This window comes from Zootoca vivipara, chromosome 3 (genome assembly GCF_965207765.1).
Source record: "Zootoca vivipara chromosome 3, rZooViv2.hap1.1, whole genome shotgun sequence".
Classification (NCBI taxonomy): domain Eukaryota; kingdom Metazoa; phylum Chordata; class Lepidosauria; order Squamata; family Lacertidae; genus Zootoca; species Zootoca vivipara.
In genome coordinates, this window is record NC_142586.1 from 4,180,723 (window position 1) to 4,200,292 (window position 19,570).

Below are 19,570 nucleotides of genomic sequence, written 5' to 3' on the forward strand. Positions count from 1 at the left end.
TTATTGTTCTTGGATTCAGATGCTGCTTTTAATTTTTTGGCAAGTTGTTAATAATTTTTTTAGTGAACTCATGAAGATCCAGCTCATCTGAATTTACATACCAGGGAGTGGAGCTCCTCGCAGCATTCCTGCTTTGTTCAGGAAGCTTGCACTGGGCTTTTTGGTACAATTTCGCTTTTGTGCGGTCTTCTAAAATGAAAATACAAATAGACTCTGGTTATCTGTCATTTCCTTAACTCTTGCGCCAAATGTGACAGTTGCTGTAAGGAAAAACTTTACTTCTCTAGTTTTATCATCAGTGCAGACGTTCTTAAATGTGCCTAAAAAGTCAGTCAGTCCTTTAAAGTGTTTGCAAATCAAATCTCTCCTACCATATATTTGTTATGGCAAAGCAAATCTTAGATAACTCTGAGTTTATATAGAGGTTTAAATAAACTGTTTGGGCCAGGAACGACCCTTTTCTGATTCCTTATGAGGAATGGTTGAAGGAGCTGGGTATGTTTGGCCTGGAAAAGAGGAGGCTGAGAGGAGATATGAGAGACACCTTCAAATATCTACAGTGCTGCTCCATGGAGAATGGAGCAAGCTTTCTGAGGCTTCCCTTCCTTCAGTGCAGGGCCAGAGCTTGTTATGAATATTTTAGGCTCCTGTAGTCAGTCTCTCTTCTCACCTCACTTCCCCCCTGTTCTTATCTTTACTAGGAAGTTAAGAAAGAGACGGACTCTCGCGATGATGATTTGCCGGTCAAGAAGGAAAGGCATGGAAATGTTGCCAACCTTGTTCAGCGCATGAGCACTTACGGGCTTCCAGCAGGAGGATTCCTGCCCCCTTCCCAGCCTAAAAGCTTCAAGAGGAGTATGTCATCATTTCCTTGATAGCGAGATAAATCTCTTGTTAGGTGGTGGTATTATTGGGGTACTCTCAGATCATGTGCAAATAGGCCTTGCAGGTTGTTTTCCTAAATTATTTCAGAAAAAAATAATAATGCAAGGATTTCTGTTTAATATATGACAACATATATCCACTGACAGGTATTATACTGCCCCTCCCAAACCATTATTATTCAAATGCTATCATACTTTTCTTATTCACATGTTGACATGATTTTTACATTTATTTTTTAAATTCAGCTGGTAGAAGGAGTTGAGATCTGATCACAAATTCTAACAGCCATGCCCCACTGCTGTTAGATTCTGTACAGCTACTACAGGAAAATCCTTTTGTACCTGCTGGTAGTTTAGATAATCATTAACAGGATCCTGGCAAATGGGCTCCTAGGCATTCTAGACTCCAATCATTTTCCATCTGCTTGGAAGCACCCAGCAAGGGTATCTGCTTTTTCCATCATGCTTTCTATTGAACCGTTGGCAGAACTCTTCCATGCCACTCCTTCTACCCTTAAGGATAGTCCTTAAGAGGTCTTCAGCAAGTTTCCCAAATGTCTCTACAAATATCCCTTCAAATATCTGCATTTGGCCTGTATTAGTGCTGATATCAGGAGGTATTTCTCGACATTGTTCTGAAATGTCTTCCTCCAGAGCCTAAATAGGTAGGCCTCATGACTAGAGGATAATGATGATGCACAAATATGGCTCACTGAATGAATGCATCTTCTGATGACATACAACTTTGCAATAAGAGGGTAGAAAATTTCCCCTTTGGAAGTATGTTTGTGCAAATTCTTAGCAGGATCCCAGACAAACGTGTTTGTAGGCACACTTTTATAAGATCATGAACTTGTTTCAATCCATTTTCAACAGATACATGGATTATGCTCTACATCAGGCATCCCCAAACTGCAGCCCTCCAGATGTTTTGGCTTACAACTCCCATGATCCCTAGCTAACAGGACCAGTGGTCAGGGGTGATGGGAATTGTAGTCCAAAACATCTGGAGGGCCGAAGTTTGGGGATGCCTGCTCTACATCATGGAGCCTTGTAACCAGATACTATGTGCAGCAAGTATCTGCCTGTTCATGTGGATTTGCTCACTTTCTGTTGAAACTGCTGTCAGCTAATTAATCTTTAATGATTTTATCATCGCATGCAATGGTTTATCATTGCATGCGAAAAGAACAATCATCCTTGGGGGACATAATGACAAATCACAGTTTAGGACAGGAACCCTAAGGCTTGCTGTTGCTTGTTCACTTAACATTCAGCCATGATGGACATCTAGACCACAAAGCAATATGTTGGGCTTTAAGCTGCCATGCAAGTCCTTGATCATTCTATAAGAATGCATATCTTAATGGCTTAATTCCGAAATGTAACATATAAAATTGTTTTTAAAGGTAAACTTCACTTTGAGTTAATTTGTTTCTCACTTTCAACAGAATCAAAAAAGCGGCAATGTAAAGTTCTTTTTGAGTATATTCCTCAGAATGAAGATGAGTTGGAGCTCAAGATTGGAGATATTATAGATGTTAATGAAGAGGTAAGCCATTTTACAGAATTATGGGGGATAAAATGAAAGTTGTTTCTCACAGAAATAAATTGACTGAACTATCCACATAGACATTGGGAAATAAACTAAATGTCAGAATGAAGATGTCAACGGTTGACGATAATCTAGAGAAATAGATACTTAGAAATTAGAGGATTAGAGTATTTTGGAAGTATGTAGTATACATAGTGAAATAATGAGGAAGCTAGATTTGATAAGAGAAGGATGTGAAACCTTAAGCTGCCTATTTTATAAAACAAATAGACTTGACTGAGAAGGTGGTAAGGGGTTTCTGTCTGAAGTGCATTTTGGGATATAAAACATTATGGGAAAATAATGAAAATAACTTGCTTAGTGTTCAATTGTGACAGATTCCAAGTACTTGGCAAAATGCAGGAAGGAAGCAGTTGTAATCTGTTTAAAATCACCAGATTGAATAATTCTACTTCTACATCCTCCAGAGGATAAATTGGAGCCCTGCAAAAAAATCTCAGGCTTATCTATTTTATTTATTTAAGACATTTATATACTGCTTCATATTTCTAAGCAGTTTGCATAAAAACAATCCACAGAAAATCACACACACACACACACACACACACACACACACACACACACACACAAACTTACCATGATACTGAACACTAACTTAAACTGCCTGCTGGAACAATACAACCTTAGTTGTGTGCCTGAAGTTCAGCAAGGAGAGTCCTTGTTTAATCTTAGTAGAGAGGGAGAGGCACAGGATTGGGGCCTCTACATGGAATATACAACTTCTAGTACAGGGGTCAGCAACCTTTTTCAGCCGTGGGCCGGTCCACTGTCCCTTACACCATGTGGTGGGCCAGACTATATTTTGGGGTGGGGTGGGGGTGGGAAATGAACTAATTCCTATGCCCCACAAATAACCTAGAGATGCATTTTAAATAAAAGCACCCATTCTACTCATGTAAAAACACCAGGCAGGCCCCACAAATAACCTTGAGATGCATTTTAAATAAAAGAATGCATTCTACTCATGTAAAAACACACTGATTCCCGGGCCGTCCATGGACCGGATTGAGAAGGCGCGTGGGCCGCATCCGGTCCACGGGCCTTAGGTTGCCTACCCCTGTTCTAGTAGCTCCAGGGGCATCCTCCCCCCATGCAAACGAGCCCCATTTGAGGTAGACAAAAGCACCCTGCGAGGGCCAAAGCCTGGAGGCAGGGCCTAGGGAGAGCCTCCAGGCCCAGAGAGAGCAGCCTGGGGGACCACGTATGGTTGTGGGCCTGGAATTCCCCAGCACCTGGCTCTTTGCTTCACCCATACAAGTTGTGGCAAGGTATTGCTGGAAAGATGATGGTGTAACATGTGAATGGAGGGACAGGGGGCGGGTTTGGTGTGTGTTAGTTACAGTATGAAACTGAAAGGGTGAAAGTGGAAACCTTTCCCCCAGGACAAAGCAAGTTCCTGCTCCCCTTGCTAGCCATTCCTTCGCCTCAGGCCGTATCTCACTTCTAAGTACTTTGAGGTAGGAGTTGCCAGTGCGGTGCCCTCCAGCTGTTGTTGAACTCCAGTTCCCATCATTCTGGCTACCTGGGCCATACTGGCTGGGCTGGTGCAAGCTGGATGGCACCATGTGGGTGGGCAAGAGACACTCTAGTCTGTCACTTTAAAAAGCTTACAAAACTTCAGCCTTCGCTTTTGGAAGTGCCTTTACAGGTGAGTTGATCATGACCCATCTGAGCAGTTTTATACATCTCTGTCTCCCTGTTCTGATTTTAACTTGGACACCACAAAATTATCTTCTTTGCCTCAGAGGAAGTTCATTTTCTGTCCCCCACTTCCTTAGACCAACCACTGCCCCCTAAATAGAATGCAACTGGGATGGACCTGGTTATTTGATATCTGACATAAAATGTAGAACTTCCCCTCCCCCTGCTTTCCTACTTCCTCTGCCGCTCTGTCTGCGGTTTGGAGCCGGTGGCAGCGCCTCTCCTTTCCGGGCCAGCTTTCCCGGGCACCTGGTGTGGGGCCAGAAGGCGCACCAAGCTCTAGCCGAAGCCCCACGATGCCCGTCACGATGCCCACAGCACTGCCATGGACTGAGAGGCCGGCAGGTGGGTGGCGATACTGAGCGGGCGGCAAGGCTTCGGATTGGCTGGCAGCAATCAAAGCCCAGCCCCCTTCCTCCGCAGGGTGGGGAGAAGGGGAGGAGGAGGGAGGAGGTGCCGCCGCCGCAGTGGGTGTGAGAGAGGGGCGTGGCAAAAAAATGGCACCCCCCCAAAAAAAATTGCCAAAAAAAATGGTGCAGCCTGAACGATCCAAGCAGCGATTCCAGGACCATCCATGGGCCAGATCCAGAGGGCTATTGGGCCTGATCCGGTCCACAGGCCTTAGTTTGCCGACCCCTGCTTTAGCACATTCACAAGGGCTGCATGTGGTTTGGCCTGCTAAGGCTCTTTCTCTTTTTCTCTCCTCTCTGCATTCTGTCTCAAGCTTGGTCGTGGGGCAGAGCTAATGGCACAATCCGCAGTAGAGAAAGCTAGACTTCTTGATTTGCTGCCTCCCTAAGCTAGTGCAGAATATTAAGCCATTGTTGAATACCAAGGCAGGAGAAACCCTCGCTGTGAGCAATCTGTGTTCTGTTTCATCCCCCAGTGTTAATATTGGATACATATTATCCAATATTGAATTCCTGACCATCTTCTATACAGTAGTTGGCATATTACAAAAGCTGTGAGTTAATTTTCCCTTTGTGTAATAAGTAATATAAGATCATCCTTTCTGCAGGTGGAAGAAGGCTGGTGGAGCGGAACACTAAATGGCAAATTAGGACTATTTCCTTCAAATTTTGTAAAAGAGCTGGAGGACATAGATGACGGAGACACCTGCGAAGACCCGGATGATGCAGGTAGTGTGTCTTGTGTCTGCAGACAGTTATATGGTAGGAGAAGAGGCAGCAGCTCCAATCTTCACTCGTGCAAAATGGGTCAGTGATAAAAACAGTATTTTGATAGACTAAAGGGAAAGGGTCTGCTATTAATTTTCTGAGGAAATGGTTTTTGTAATTGTAATTGTGACTTTTGTAATTGTGCTATTGCTGTATTGATTTAGTATTCGATTGGGAGCCGCCTAGAGTGGCTGGGGAGACTCTACCAGATGGGCGGGGTACAAATAAAAAATTATTATTATTATTATTATTGCAAGATTTTTTGCTGTTGTAATGTATGAAGGTGTCAACTGTCAACTGTAATTCTATTTTAGTTCAAAAATTTAAACCATGTTAAAACAAAAAGTAAAACTTGAAACAAGTCCTACCCTGTTTCCCCTTTTTTAATATGTAGTCATAAAGTAAGCCATGGCAGGGTTTTTAAGCATTTGAGAAATATAAGACATACCCCGAAAATAAGCCATATTTCCGCACCGCAGAAACCAACCCCCACAGGCACCTCCACTCACAGAATCACTCCATGCGGCTGGCACTCCAGGAGCGCGATCAGCTGTGAAGCAGCGCTCCAAGAGCTCCACTTAACAGCTGATCATGCTCCCGCCTTGCTGGCTGCATCCCCGCGCTCCGCCTTCTCGTCCACTGCCGTCCCTGCCGCTTCCGTGCTTGCCGCCACCGCTGGGCTCACTGCTTCTTCCTTGCCTGGCCCGGCCAAGGAGCTTGGAGCGCCCTGCAGCGGCGGGTGGAGCGCCTGAGCCAGCGGCCTCCTCCTGGCCCGGCCAAGGACGCCTGCCGCCCCACCACCCAGAACCGGTGGCTGCTGCAGCACCGAACACTCAAGAGAGCCCAGCAACGCCCTGAGCCGTAAAAACCGTACCGGTAATTAAAAAATAAGACATCCCACTGAAAGTAAGCCACCCTGTGTTCAAGACGGTGTCTTTAAAAAGGGGAAACACTGTAGAAGCAGGCTTTCACATATGTATTAATACATTTTCCTCCTTAACATTGCTTGTTAACTATTTTCACACATTTCCACTCAGAGCCTGTTTTTCCCGACCCGCTCTCACCTGTAACCCCACCAGGGAATATTACTGAGTCTGGGCCTGCACTGATAGCACAGCCAAAGAAAATCCGAGGAGTTGGGTTTGGAGATATTTTTAAAGAAGGTTCTGTGAAGCTTAAGACAAGATCACCCAGTAATGATTCAGAAGAGAAGAAGCAAGATAAGGTATTTTATTTTCCATGTGTAATTTGTGATGTCATCTTTTCCAAAACAGCAACATTAGTTACTACTCAGCATTTCAAGTGTCCATTAGCATTGTGACTTATTTGCTGAAAATTTTTATTCTATTGCTCATTGAAGAGTTGCTGCTTCACAGATGACATTCTGCAACAGTGACTGTTAGCGGCTTTTATGTAGAGCAGCGGCAGGCACAGAATTGTTAAATTGCACAGTATCCCACTTTTTGCATTGGGAGAGGAACATCCTTAGTTTCTAGTTTTTGATCGTTACAGGGAGAAGTTTGAAAATGTGACAGTTAAAAAAAATCTGAAGTTGGGATGCCAATCAACTAGTCACGGCCAAAATGTTCTCAGATATTACATGAAATGAAAAATGCCCTGTAGGTGGCAGAGCAGCCTTCCGTTTGAATGGCGCTGTTGTGTCCACTGGTAGTCAAGGTAAGAGTCAGGGTAGGGAGTCGCATCTGTGGTCCTCTAAGTGTGCCTGTTGAAACACGTTGGGATAAAATCAGCCTGCTGTAGCTGCAGCTACTTTTCTCAAGGCAGTTTTGGGTGGGCACTTGACACATTAGAAGCTGTCGTTTCTCTTCTATACGTTAAGCATCATGTATCACTATAGGCAGATTTGCCTCGGGAAATATATTGGTCAGTAACCTGCCAGGCTTACTTTTGAAAGAGAAAGTGCAGTCTTTCCATATGCCCAGAATTCCTTGGTAGTAAAGCAGTTTTTGTATGTGTGCATTTGCACATGAGCAGCTGTGATTTCTCACATAGTTGAGGTTTGCTCTCTCTCCCCTGTGGGTGTTTCGTCATCCCATTCTGATAGTATAGAGATTTCTCCTGCTCTGCTATTTGACAGGGGATGGAGAGCTGTCTGTTCTGCATGATTCCTTATATGCGGCGCTTACCTGGGTTCTGGTGCTGCTGCCTGTCCTTCGCCAATGCTGCTGTTCCCTTTGGGAATGTGGAAGCCGCATCACAGACCTTGGCAGCTCTTAAGGATAGAGAGTGCACCATTAGAACACAGACCAAGCTGGAGGAAGCACATTCATGTGCTCCATTTGGAGAGGATTAATTCTTAAACTAGCAGCTGTAGAAATATAAATGCAAATCCAGGTAGCCTGACACAGAAAGCAGGTACAAATTGTGTCAGTGTTTGCATATTACCTTTAAGGAACACCGATTTGATCCCTGTACAGTGGTACCTCGAGTTACAAACGCCTCAGGTTACAAATGCCACTAACCTGGATGAGTTACCTCAAGTTGAGAACTTTGCCCCAGGATGAGAACGGAAATCATGTGCTGGCGGCGCAGCGGCAGCAAGAGGCCCCATTAGCGAAAGCACACCTCTAGTTAAGAACAATTTCAGGTTAAGAACAGACCTCCGGAACGAATTAAGTTCATAACTAGAGGTAGCACTGTAGTAGCATTTTAGTTGGCAGGTGACTGTTTCCAACCCAGAAACATTGCTACTGTTCCTAAACTTAAGTAATAATTTTTCGAACAAGAATAAAATTCTTGCCATAGGTATTACATTAAAATGCTTGTTCTACACTTTGTTGATCATATGAACAGGAGCTTTAATTGCAAATTCAAGTATATTTGGCTCTTGCCTAAGGACTGTTTTTAACCTTCACATTTCTTGTGTAGCCATTATTTACTCATCCATCTGGACCAAAAGTAACCCAATTTCCTGGTGCAGCAAAAACAGAAATTGCAACTGAGGTAGCAAAAACAGAAACAGAAAGTAAACAGAAAGGTATTGTTTTATATCTTTATATTGTTTTGTGATCTTCATGTTAAATCTTTAAAATAGAAGCCGTTATTAAAAGGTTTGGTGTTAAGGCCGTGCAAAACTTCAGCAAGCCAGTGTTTTTCTCAAACGAATTCCTCATTTGACGGATGAATAAGAATAGCTCCCTGTCCTGCTGTTAGTATAACTCTCTGTCCCTTTACTACCAACATGATAATGTAGCCCCTCCGAAAATGGGGGAATTATAAAGATATGTTAGAAGAAAAGAGTGGGACATTTAAACTAAAGGAATATGAATAAAACACCACTTAACTGGATGGATCCAATACCACCAAATCCACAGTAAATTTAATGAACATAAACTAAGGCAAGGATTTTTGGAAGAACCTTCTTTATTGGAAAAAATTTTTACTACAGACTGAACATAAAACAATTTCTAAAATGTACAATGTGTTGCTCGAATGGGAGACCAAGGATGAGATGGTGAAGGAGACGATGACGAAATGGGCCATAGATATGGGGAAAATCATACAAATGGATCAGTGGGAACGATTATGGAAACAAACTTGGACATTTACAGCCTCGGAGGGAATTAGGGAGAACATGATTAAAATGTTGTATAGATGGTACTTAACCCCTGTAAAAATTCACAAAATGTATAAAACCAAGGATAATTTATGTTGGAAATGTCGGAAGGAGACGGGGACATTTATGCATGCATGGTGGCACTGCGGGGAAATAAGGAATTTCTGGAACCAAATATTCGAGGAAATCAAAAAAATACTCAAATATAACATAAAGAAAAGCTGTGAATCTTTTCCATTGGGGATAATGGATGACACAATAAAAAAAACAGGATGTGACATTGTTTTTTTACGCCATGACGGTTGCATCCTATTGGAAAAAGCAAGAAATACCCAACATTCTGGAATGGCAGGAGAAGCTATTTAGATTTGGATAATCTGACCAATTCAACCAGAGGGCATATTAACAAGAAATCCCAACAGAACTGGGAAAAATTGGGAGAGTACATGAAGGGACAGTGCCCCGCAGTGAAGTCTTGGGTCTACTTCTAATGCCTCATATTGAGCTGATTTGATTTGATTTAAATTGACAAAGCCAAGTGAAGGTGATTTATTTTGAGTTAAGATACTATTTGAGAATTATAGGATATATGTACAGTGGTGCCTCGCTAGACTAAATTAATTCGTTCCAGGACTCAATTCATCCTACGAAAATTTCGTCTAGCGAGGCACCGTTTCCCATAGGAATGCATTAAAAGTCAATTAATGCGTTCCTATGGGCTCGGGGGGAACTGGTGGCAGCGGCGGCGCTTGTTCTCTTGGCTCGGGGAAGACAGGCAGGCGCTTCCCCGAGCCAAGAGAGCAAGCGCTGCTGCTGCCAACGACAGAGCCGGATCGGACGAAGCTTTAGAAGCTTCGTCCGATCCGGCTCTGTCGGGCGGGGTGGGGGAAAGGTGAAGGAACGATCCTGCGCCTTTCCCCCACCTCTGCCAAGCCCCATGTCGGCGAGAAGCGGCGGCGGGGGAAGGCGTTCCCTCGCCGCCGCGTCTTGCCTGCCTCCCCCGACATGGAGCGCGGCTTCGGACACCTCCGAAACCGCGCTCCATGCCGGCTGTGCGCGGCAAGACGCGGTGGCGGATGAAGATGTTTCCCCGCCGCCGCGTCTTGCCTGCCTCCCCTGACACGGAAGGCAACTTGGTACGTCTCTGAAGTTGCCTTCCGTATCGGGGGAGGCAGGTGGGAGGCGGCGGAGGGAGACAGAGGCGAAGCGCACCGATGGGGGTATGTTTTCGCTGGCTGCCTCCCCCAAGCCAAGGGGAAGGCAGGCGGCAAAACGTCCCCCCATCGGCGCGCTTCGCCTCCGTCACCCAAAAATCTAGTCGGTATTTCTTTAAAGATGATAATTGTCTTTCCTTCAAACTTCAGGCTGTTGTTGTAGCTTGACCTCACAATAAGATTTTTAAATTCCATAGAGGTAAATGTAACCAGGCAGTCTCCTGGTAATTTTTTGGATCTCGCCTTGACTGATCTCACCCTTATTCTGAGCATATTACTTATCTTGTTATCCACCTCTTCTTCCTTTAATTCCAGCCAAGTCGCCAAGTTGTTAACTAGTTTGATTCTGATATTTTCATTAGGTTCTTCTGGGATCCCCCTAAATTTCAGGTTCAGCTGCTTCTGTCTCATTTCCAGCATCGCGATGCTATCCAACAGATCCGGAGGCGAAGCGCACCGATGGGGGGACGTTTTGCCGCCTGCCTTCCCCTTGGCTTGGGGGAGGTGGCTGTGCGCTTTCTCGGCGAAGACAAGCGGGCGGGCTAGGTTTCCCCCACTTGCCTTCGCCGAGAAAGCCGGGTGCCTTCTCAGGGAACGCAAGCGGGGGACACCTAGCCCGCCCGCTTGCGTTCCCTGAGAAAGCCATTAAGCGGAATTTTCGTCTAGCAGGGCATTCGTCTAGCGAGGCACCACTGTACATAGGATTGAGGGGAAGCAGTACCAGAGTATATTAACTAAAGAACCTGAGATGGAGATAAGTGGAAGTCTACCATGGGGGGAGGAGATATAGGGGAAGAAATAAAGGTATATGATTAAAAGGGAAATTAGGAACATAGCTGATAGGTATAGGTTCACTTATAGGTTAAATTTATATGTTTAAATGTATTTTTTTTACCAGTATTTTGATTTTGGGTATGAATGTATGTCTGAACGTATTATCTTTGTTTTTTGTTTTTTTGTGTTTTCTTTTTTATTATTGTAATTTATAAATGAATTTGTACGTTATTATTTTGTATGTTATATTATTATTTATATATGATATTTTATGTTATTATTTTTATATTATTGTCTGTTTGGTGTGTTTGCGAATGTATTTTAATTTGAATTCTAATAAAGTTTAAGTAAAAATAATAATGTATCCCCTCCAGCCCCAGGCTGTGCAGGAGGCTTCTCTCAGCTTCTAGTTTAGCATTCTGCATCTTCCATCACCTCTTCCCTCAACAAGACTCAACTAGTCTTGTGGGCACATGCCTGATGTTCTGAGGAACTGCCAAGACATTGTTGCTAGCTAAATGTTAAACAGTGGTCTTGTTCTGGGCAATTACATGTTGGATTTTAAAAGTACATTTGTGTACAATTACTGTAAATTCAGCATATTTTACTAGCTACTTTGTTATCATCCATCTCCCCAATGCCCTACTGGTGAGCTTTAAACAATGGCATTCATGCAACAGGAGTGCACTGGGCATGTATAATATTTATACTTCTTTTTTTCAGCTAAGGAATATTGCAAGACCTCGTTTGCCTATGAAGGTACTAATGAGGATGAACTTAGTTTTAAAGAAGGTGATATTATTCAAATAATAAGCAAGGTAAGACATTAATCCACGTTCCTTTTCTGTTAGATCTAGGCATACCAAAGTGAAATTTCAAATGTTTTTGGATGTTGTCCAGTAAATTAAAGTTTTGAATGCTTAAACAAACAAGCTAACGAATAAGTATACAGTGGTACCTCGGGTTACAGACGCTTCAGGTTACAGACGCTTCAGGTTACAGTCTCTGCTAACCCAGAAATAGTCAGGTTAAGAACTTCGCTCCAGGATGAGAACAGAAATTGTGCTCCGGCGGCAGCAGGAGGCCCCATTAGCTACAGTGGTACCTCAGGTTAAGAACAGTTTCAGGTTAAGAACGGACCTCTGGAACGAATTAAGTTCTTAACCTGAGGTACCACTGTATTCAGTATTGGACTGTTCTTGGTTCATATGTTTTATAAGAGACTATGATTGAGACTTCTGTACATCTGAATTGGAGCTTCCCTATATAATTAACCTTTATAATATATATTAAATTGCTTGGACATACACCTTGATGATGATGATGATAATTCATTCATTAATTGATCTGTTAGACTTGTTTGCCGTGATACTACCTTGTAAGCATATGCATAAATACGCACTCATATGACAACTCCTGCATCAGTTACTGAAGCCCCAGTTTCTTTAAAGGAAGTGATAATTGCTCCTGGAGAAATGTAGTCTGGACCCAGAAGATGTCAACAATCCTATGCCAATCACTAACATTCCCTTCCTGAGTAAGTGACTGGCCACCTCCAGTCACTCCCGGATGAGACTGTTTTTCTAGAACCATTTCAGTTGAGTTTTAGCATGGTTTTGGGACAGAAACTGCCTTGGCCACCCTGTGGGATGGCCTCTGCCAAGAGAGGGATGGGGAGTAAGACCCTGTGGATTCTCTTGGACATCTCAGTGACTTTCAGTACCATTAGCCATGGTATCCTTATGGATAGATGTTCAGGTTTGGCGTAGGAGGCACTGTTTAGCTGTGGTTCCGCTTCTGCTTATATGGCTAATTGCAGAAGGTGGTGCTGTTGGAACGTTGCTCGACCCCCTTGGCCTTTGGGCTATGGGGCCCTGTGGGATCCCTCTAGGAGAGGTCATCTGGGGATTTGGTCTGAGGTGTCACCGCTTTGTGGATGACACCCAGCTTTATCTCTCTCATCAGGTGCAGGTGAGGTGGTAGATGACCTGAATCGGTGCTTGGGTGCCGTAATAGACTGAATGAGGGTGAACAAACTGAGATTCAATCCTAACAAGATGGGGGTACTACTGGTGGGTGGGTTGTCCACCCAGGTGAATGGTGTTCAGCCCATTCTGGATGGGCTTGCACTCCCCCTGAAGAATTAGGTCCACTATCTAGAGGTGCTTATTGATCCAGCATTGTTGTTAGAGGCTCAAGTAGCCCCTCATAGAGATCTTTTTATCAGCTTTTCTCGCTAATATATCAGTTGCAACCACAGCCAGATGGAAATAGCTTGGGCGTTATGCTAACATTTCCTTTAGAGTGTGGGACTGCCTTCAAGAATGGTCTGGAAGCTGTCGTTGGTCCAGAATAGGACCACAAGGTTTTTAATAGACAGGGTGGGTGAGCCTGTTTTGCCGGCCTATTTCTGAGCCCAGTTTAAAGTACTATTGTTTAAGCTTTAATGGTTTGGGAACAGGTTACCTGGGAGATTGCCTTCTCCTCCGTATATGCTTGCCTGAACCTCTAGATCCGAGTCCCTGCTTTGTATGTTTCAGCCAAATGAGGTTGAGGCAGGTACACAGCAGGTACACAGCACACTTGGCAGTGAAAGGCCGGCTGTGGGTGCCAGGCCTTCTTAGTCACTCAGGCTTTTTAAACAGCTGTTGCTTTAAAGAAACAAAATCTGGGCTGCCATTGTGTAAATTGCATTTATTTTGAAAACTGAGCAGTAAATTAGATTTTCCTCCAAACTGTATGTGTTTTCTGGGAAATAATAATACATATTCTACAACTTTTTAAATTGTTTTTACAAAGAACTGTTTGTTGTTCTAGGATACTGGAGAGGCTGGGTGGTGGAAAGGCGAGCTTGGTGGTAAAGAAGGAGTTTTTCCAGACAACTTTGCAGTTCAGATTTATGAATCGGATAAAGATTTTCCTGTAAGTTCTCACGATCATTTTATAGAAATCATGTAGCCCTGCTTCAAGGCATAGATAGAACAAATACTGAACATATTTAGCTCATTAGTCATTTTTACTCTGTAGGCCTCATTATTAATCTCTTTTAAAATTACTTTTTAGTCATAGCACTTAAGTTACAGAAATACATGCAGCTCTTGAAAATTTTACAATACCTGTGGCATTTTAAAGACTAGTAATGGCACAGTTTGCCCCTGGGTACATCCAGAAAACAGAGCTATCCTTAATCAAAGTGCAGCAAACCTACAGGCAAGAAAATGGACTTGCTGGATCCACCTGGGGACCAATGTCCAGTATCTAAGTCAGCATATAGCATTCAGCATTATAATTGACCCTCAGTGGTGATTGATATCATGTCCCCTTTGCAGAAGCCAAAGAAGCCACCACCTCCTGCAAAAGGTCCAGGTATGCAAACCAAGATTTTATCTCTTTAACTTTTGACTAAAAGAAGAATTGATTTGGGGCTGGCTCAAATATTGTGAACGGCACTCCCAAGGTACACACTGTTCTATTGGAGATACACAAGTTTGTTTTTAAAGCCCTGCCTTTTAGTTTAAAATAGTGCTCAAGGTGGTCCAACATTAAAATATACTTAAACACAGTTGACCAGCATTAAAGATCATAGGGGAAATCTTGCTATGGCTGAGACTGTATGAGCTCTTACCTCGCAATGTGTATGTAAGCATAAACGCCAGTGGGTTGCATGAGTTGCTTTTGTGTGATAACTTGAATGTTAGGTATCCAACATGGTCCCTTTGTAGCAATGCATATAATGCTATAAAGGGTTTTCCACGACCATGTGATGGAATTATTTCAATTTTTTTTACGAGGACTGTGGACTTAACACACATTTTGAAATACTTCTACTTCCTTGTGTTGCCTGCCATTTTTGTATAAACTTAATAACTATAAGGATTCTGATTCTCCCTTCCCCGCCCCCAAAAGAAAAAAAAACATAGTTCCTAAGTTGATTATTGGCTTTACATTCAGGTTTAAAGCCAGAGTTTCTGATGGCAGAGAAGAAGTTTCCTCTTCCTAAGAATGAAGAAAAAGGTAAAGGCCAGTTTGATCCCTGATCACATCAAGACAATAAATGACTGACACTGTAGTTTATAAATTTAATTTTTTTAAATGTACATGGGCAATGTCTCTGAACCTGCCACACCTGACATTTTTTACTTTTCTCTGTGGTTGGCTGCTACTCTACACTCCCCAAGAAACCTTCCCTCTTCATCCACAGGGTTCTCTGGCTGGGAAACCTTAGCTGCATCTTTACCAATTCTTAACATTTGGTGCTTCTGCTGCCTGCCTGGGCTTCCCCCTCACTGGTGCCTCATAAAACATGGCATTCTGTCTCTATGCTTTGTCACTCCTCTGTCAACCATCTCAAGGGCCTGGCAACTGCAAAAACAACACTGGGACAAGTTTGCTCTGCTGGTTTATTCAGTTCAGAGCTAGGTAGACCAGTAATCCAGTGTAGTTTATTTTCCTCTTCTGGTACATTCTCACTGTTTCTCTCACCCACCCAACCCCTTTTAATGCTTCTCTTGAATAAAGTTCTTAATTGAATTCTGGGCTATCAGTCGAAGGAGATGCAATCAAGTAGGATTTTAATTTACAGCATGCCGAGTTTATTTTATATAGATGTTTATTTTATATAGACCTTCTCATGAGGTGGCCAAAGTATTGGAGCCTCAGCTTCAGGATCTGTCCTTCCAGTGAGCACTCAGGGCTGATTTCCTTCAGAATGGATAGGTTTGATCTTCTTGCAGTCCATGGGACTCTCAAGAGTCTCCACCAGCACCATAATTCAAAAGCATCAATTCTTCGGCGATCAGCCTTCTTTATGGTCCAGCTCTCACTTCCATACATCACTACTGGGAAAACCATAGCTTTAACTATACGGACCTTTGTCGGCAAGGTGATGTCTCTGCTTTTTAAGATGCTGTCTAGGTTTGTCATTGCTTTTCTCCCAAGAAGCAGGCGTCTTTTAATTTCGTGACTGCTGTCACCATCTGCAGTGATCATGGAACCCAAGAAAGTAAAATCTCTCACTGCCTCCATTTCTTCCCCTTCTATTTGCCAGGAGGTGATGGGACCAGTGGCCATGATCTTGGTTTTTTTGATGTTAAGCTTCAGACCATATTTTGCGCTCTCCTCTTTCACCCTTATTAAAAGGTTCTTTAATTCCTCCTCACTTTCTGCCATCAAGGTTGTGTCATCTGCATATCTGAGGTTGTTGATATTTCTTCCGGCAATCTTAATTCTGGTTTGGGATTAATCCAGCCCAGCCTTTCTGCATATAAGTTAAATAAGCAGGGAGACAATATACAGCCTTGTTGTACTCCTTTCCCAATTTTGAACCAATCAGTTGTTCCATATCCATTTCTAACTGTAGCTTCTTGTTCCACATAGAGATTTCCCAGGAGAAAGATGAGGTGATCAGGCACTCCCATTCCTTTAAGTACTTGCCATAGTTTGCTGTGGTCGACACAGTCAAATGCTTTTGCATAGTCAATGAAGCAGAAGTAGAGGTTTTTCTGGAACTCTCTAGCTTTCTCCATAATCCAGCACATGCTTACAATTTGGTCTCTGGTTCCTCCGGCCCTTCGAAATCCAGCTTGCACTGGGAGTTCTCGTTCCACATACTGCTTAAGCCTGCCTTGTAGAATTTTAAGCATAACCTTGCTCGCATGTGAAATGAGCACAATTGTGCGGTAGTTGGAGCATTCTTTGGCGCTGCCCTTCTTTGGGATTGGGATGTAGACTGATTTTCTCCAATCCTCTGGCCACTGCTGAGTTTTCCAAACTTGTTGGCATATTGGGTGTAGCACCTTAACAGCATCATCTTTTAAAATTTTAAGTAGTTCAGCTGGAATATCATCACTTCCACTGGCCTTGTTATTAGCAGTGCTTTCTAAGGCCCATTTGACTTCACTCTCCAGCATGTCTGGCTCAAGGTCAGCAACCATACCACCTGGGGTATACGAGACCTCCATATCTATTCAAATATTTTCAAACATTACAAATTGCAAAAATTCACAAAAACAAAAACATGAGAATAAAAACTTAAGAAAGAAAAGAAAAACATATCAATTCTAACATTTTAATTAACATTGTAGACTTCCTCGATTCCCCTCACACTGGGTCCATTTTTAACTCCAAAATAAGCAATTTTCATTTATTATCTTAAATCATTCTAACACATTTTTTCATTATCTCACAACTATTTCTATTCTTAAAAGCATCGAATATCTTCCACCCATAATTCATCTTAATCCAAATCTAAATTTATTTTCCCATCCATCTATCCTCTATTTCTCCCCTTAGCCTCAAATTTATACCCCAAAATTTTCCATACATTCAAATATTATTTCTTTTATCATAATAACATTTAAACACAAATCTAATTCAGCCCCCCCCTCCCCTGGACTTATCCGAACTGAATTTGCCCATTCCCATCCATTTTAGTTCACTGGTGCCCAGGATGCCAATATTTATTATTGCCACCTAATTTTTGACCACATCCAGCTTACCAAGGTTCATGGTTCTTACATTCCAGCTTCCTATGTGTCAGGGAGGTTACTGGTTACCCTCGAGCAACGACACTCCAAGCCAGGCATCCCCAAACTGCGGCCCTCCAGATGTTTTGGCCTACAACTCCCATGATCTCTAGCTAACAGGACCAGTGGTCAGGGATGATGGGAATTGTAGTCCAAAACATCTGGAGGGCCGAAGTTTGGGGATGCCTGCTCCAAACCATCTTGTCTTTAAGACTTTTATTGTGAATATTATTCACAGTGCAAGAGCTTCATGAAAACATGTCTACTCAGTATCATCAGATTCTCGCAGTGGCGCTTTTTGGCTCCTCCTCCAGCAGAGTAGTTTGGGGACCCCAAATCTCCGCCCCCTGATCGCCTCAGTTCCGGTGTGAATTTGAAAGGACGCCCCTCTGGTGTTTCCCCGCTAGAAACCTCTGCTGGCCCCTCCTCCCTTGCTGGTATCACGGGCTGTAGGCGGGGCTCCTGGATGCTGCCTGAGCCCTGGACCCCTCTGCTCACTTCCTCCTTCCTGTCTCCTGCCCCTCCGTTGTTGTCAGAGCCCTTCGAAGAACTGGATTTGATGAGGGGTGGCTGTTCCCTGTAAGCCCACCCCCTTACACTATGCAATATTTTTCTTTACAGCATTGGACTTTCCTTTCGCTTCCAGGCATATCCGCAACTGTGCGACCTTTCGGCTTTGGCCCAGCCACTTCATCAGCTCTGAATCTACCGTATTTTTCGCTCCATAAGATGCACCTGACCAAAAGACGCATCTAATTTTTAGAGGAGGAAAGGGGGAAAGCCCTGTTTTTTGGGGGGGATCAGCTCAGTTGTGCAGCTTTTTTTTTTTTTTGCAAAGGGGCAAAGCTCCATTTTTGAGGATCCGCTGAAAGTTGCAAAGCTTACCTTGCAAAGGGAAAAAATCCTGTTTTTATGGGGTTCAACTCACAGTTCTGCATTTTCTTTAGGAAAGGAAAGGGCGCCATTTCTACAGTTTCCAGACAGATAATCTAATCAGCCAGTCACATGTCACTGCAGCCTCCGTCTGCAGAACATTCAACAATGGAGGCCTGGGCAAGGGGGCGAGGCCTGGAAGGGAGCTAGCGTCCCTTATCTCCCTCCCCAATCTCTTGCAATCAGCTGCTGAGCGGGTTCCTTTCAACTCCCTCTTTCCCTCCTAAAAAAAGAAAAAAGCACGATCTGCTTTTCACCCCTGGGTAATCCGGCTCCAGGGACCATGAATTCGCTCCATAAGACACACAGACCTTTCCTCTTACTTTTTAGGAGGAAAAAAGTGCATCTTATGGAGCGAAAAATACGGTACTTGTACTTGTCCTCTTCCTCAGTAGCATGTTGGACGCCTTCCAACCTGAGGGGCTTATCTTCCAACGTCATAACTTTTATATGCCTGTTGTCTTTGTCCATGGAGTTTTCTTGGCAGGGATACTGGAGTGGCTTGCCAGTTCCTTCTCCAGGTGGATCACGTTTAGTCAAAACTCTCCACTATGACCTGTCCATCTTGGGTGGCCCTGCATGGCATAGCTCATAGCTTCTCTGAGTTATTCAAGCCCCTTCGCCACGACAAAGGCAGTGATCCATGAAGGAGTATCTATCCATGAAGTATTCATGAAGTATCTCTTTATATAGATACTTCGTGCTAAAGAGGTCTGAAAATTTTATGGAATTACTATACACTACTCTATTTAAACATTTATAGTCTGCCACTCCACTGTAAAATGCTCACAGTGGTGTACAATTAAAGGTTAATTACTAAAACTGGAATAAACCAATTCTAAAACCAGTCATAAGAGAAGAAGTGAGCCCTTAGGGCAACAGAGGGGAGTCTGCAGGTCTAGTAAGCCCTGCCATGTGTTTTGGGCAAACCACACCCACGTGCCAGTCATCTAACATTAGAATAGGGCAGAGAGTGAGAGAGCAGGGAGGGGGGGGGTCAAGATAGATGCCTCTTTTTGTGGTGATACAGTTGCTATTGACCATACCAACTTTAGCTCCATTGGACTATAGCTCCCAGAAGGTGGGGCAAGTTCTGTTTCAGACTTCAGACTTAGCCTGGCAACCGTGGGATTAGCTGCACCTACAGTATTAGCTGCGAGGGCATGCAGT

At 43.5% G+C, this 19,570-nt stretch overlaps 1 protein-coding gene across 4 annotated transcripts in view; it reads left to right on the forward strand.

The window, feature by feature from the left end:
- Positions 1-19,570, forward strand: part of CD2AP (CD2 associated protein) — a 50,981-nt gene that overhangs the window by 11,540 nt on the left and 19,871 nt on the right. Inside the window, exons 3-11 of one of the 4 annotated variants that reach the window (XM_060272350.2) lie at positions 706-855; positions 2,336-2,436; positions 5,219-5,339; positions 6,416-6,603; positions 8,268-8,376; positions 11,667-11,761; positions 13,761-13,865; positions 14,273-14,309; positions 14,895-14,957. In XM_060272350.2, the coding sequence (XP_060128333.1) occupies positions 706-855; positions 2,336-2,436; positions 5,219-5,339; positions 6,416-6,603; positions 8,268-8,376; positions 11,667-11,761; positions 13,761-13,865; positions 14,273-14,309; positions 14,895-14,957 (969 nt within the window). The remainder of the gene's footprint in view (positions 1-705; positions 856-2,335; positions 2,437-5,218; positions 5,340-6,415; positions 6,604-8,267; positions 8,377-11,666; positions 11,762-13,760; positions 13,866-14,272; positions 14,310-14,894; positions 14,958-19,570) is intronic. The other 3 variants (XM_060272351.2, XM_088667100.1, XM_088667101.1) reach the window with 3 other exon arrangements.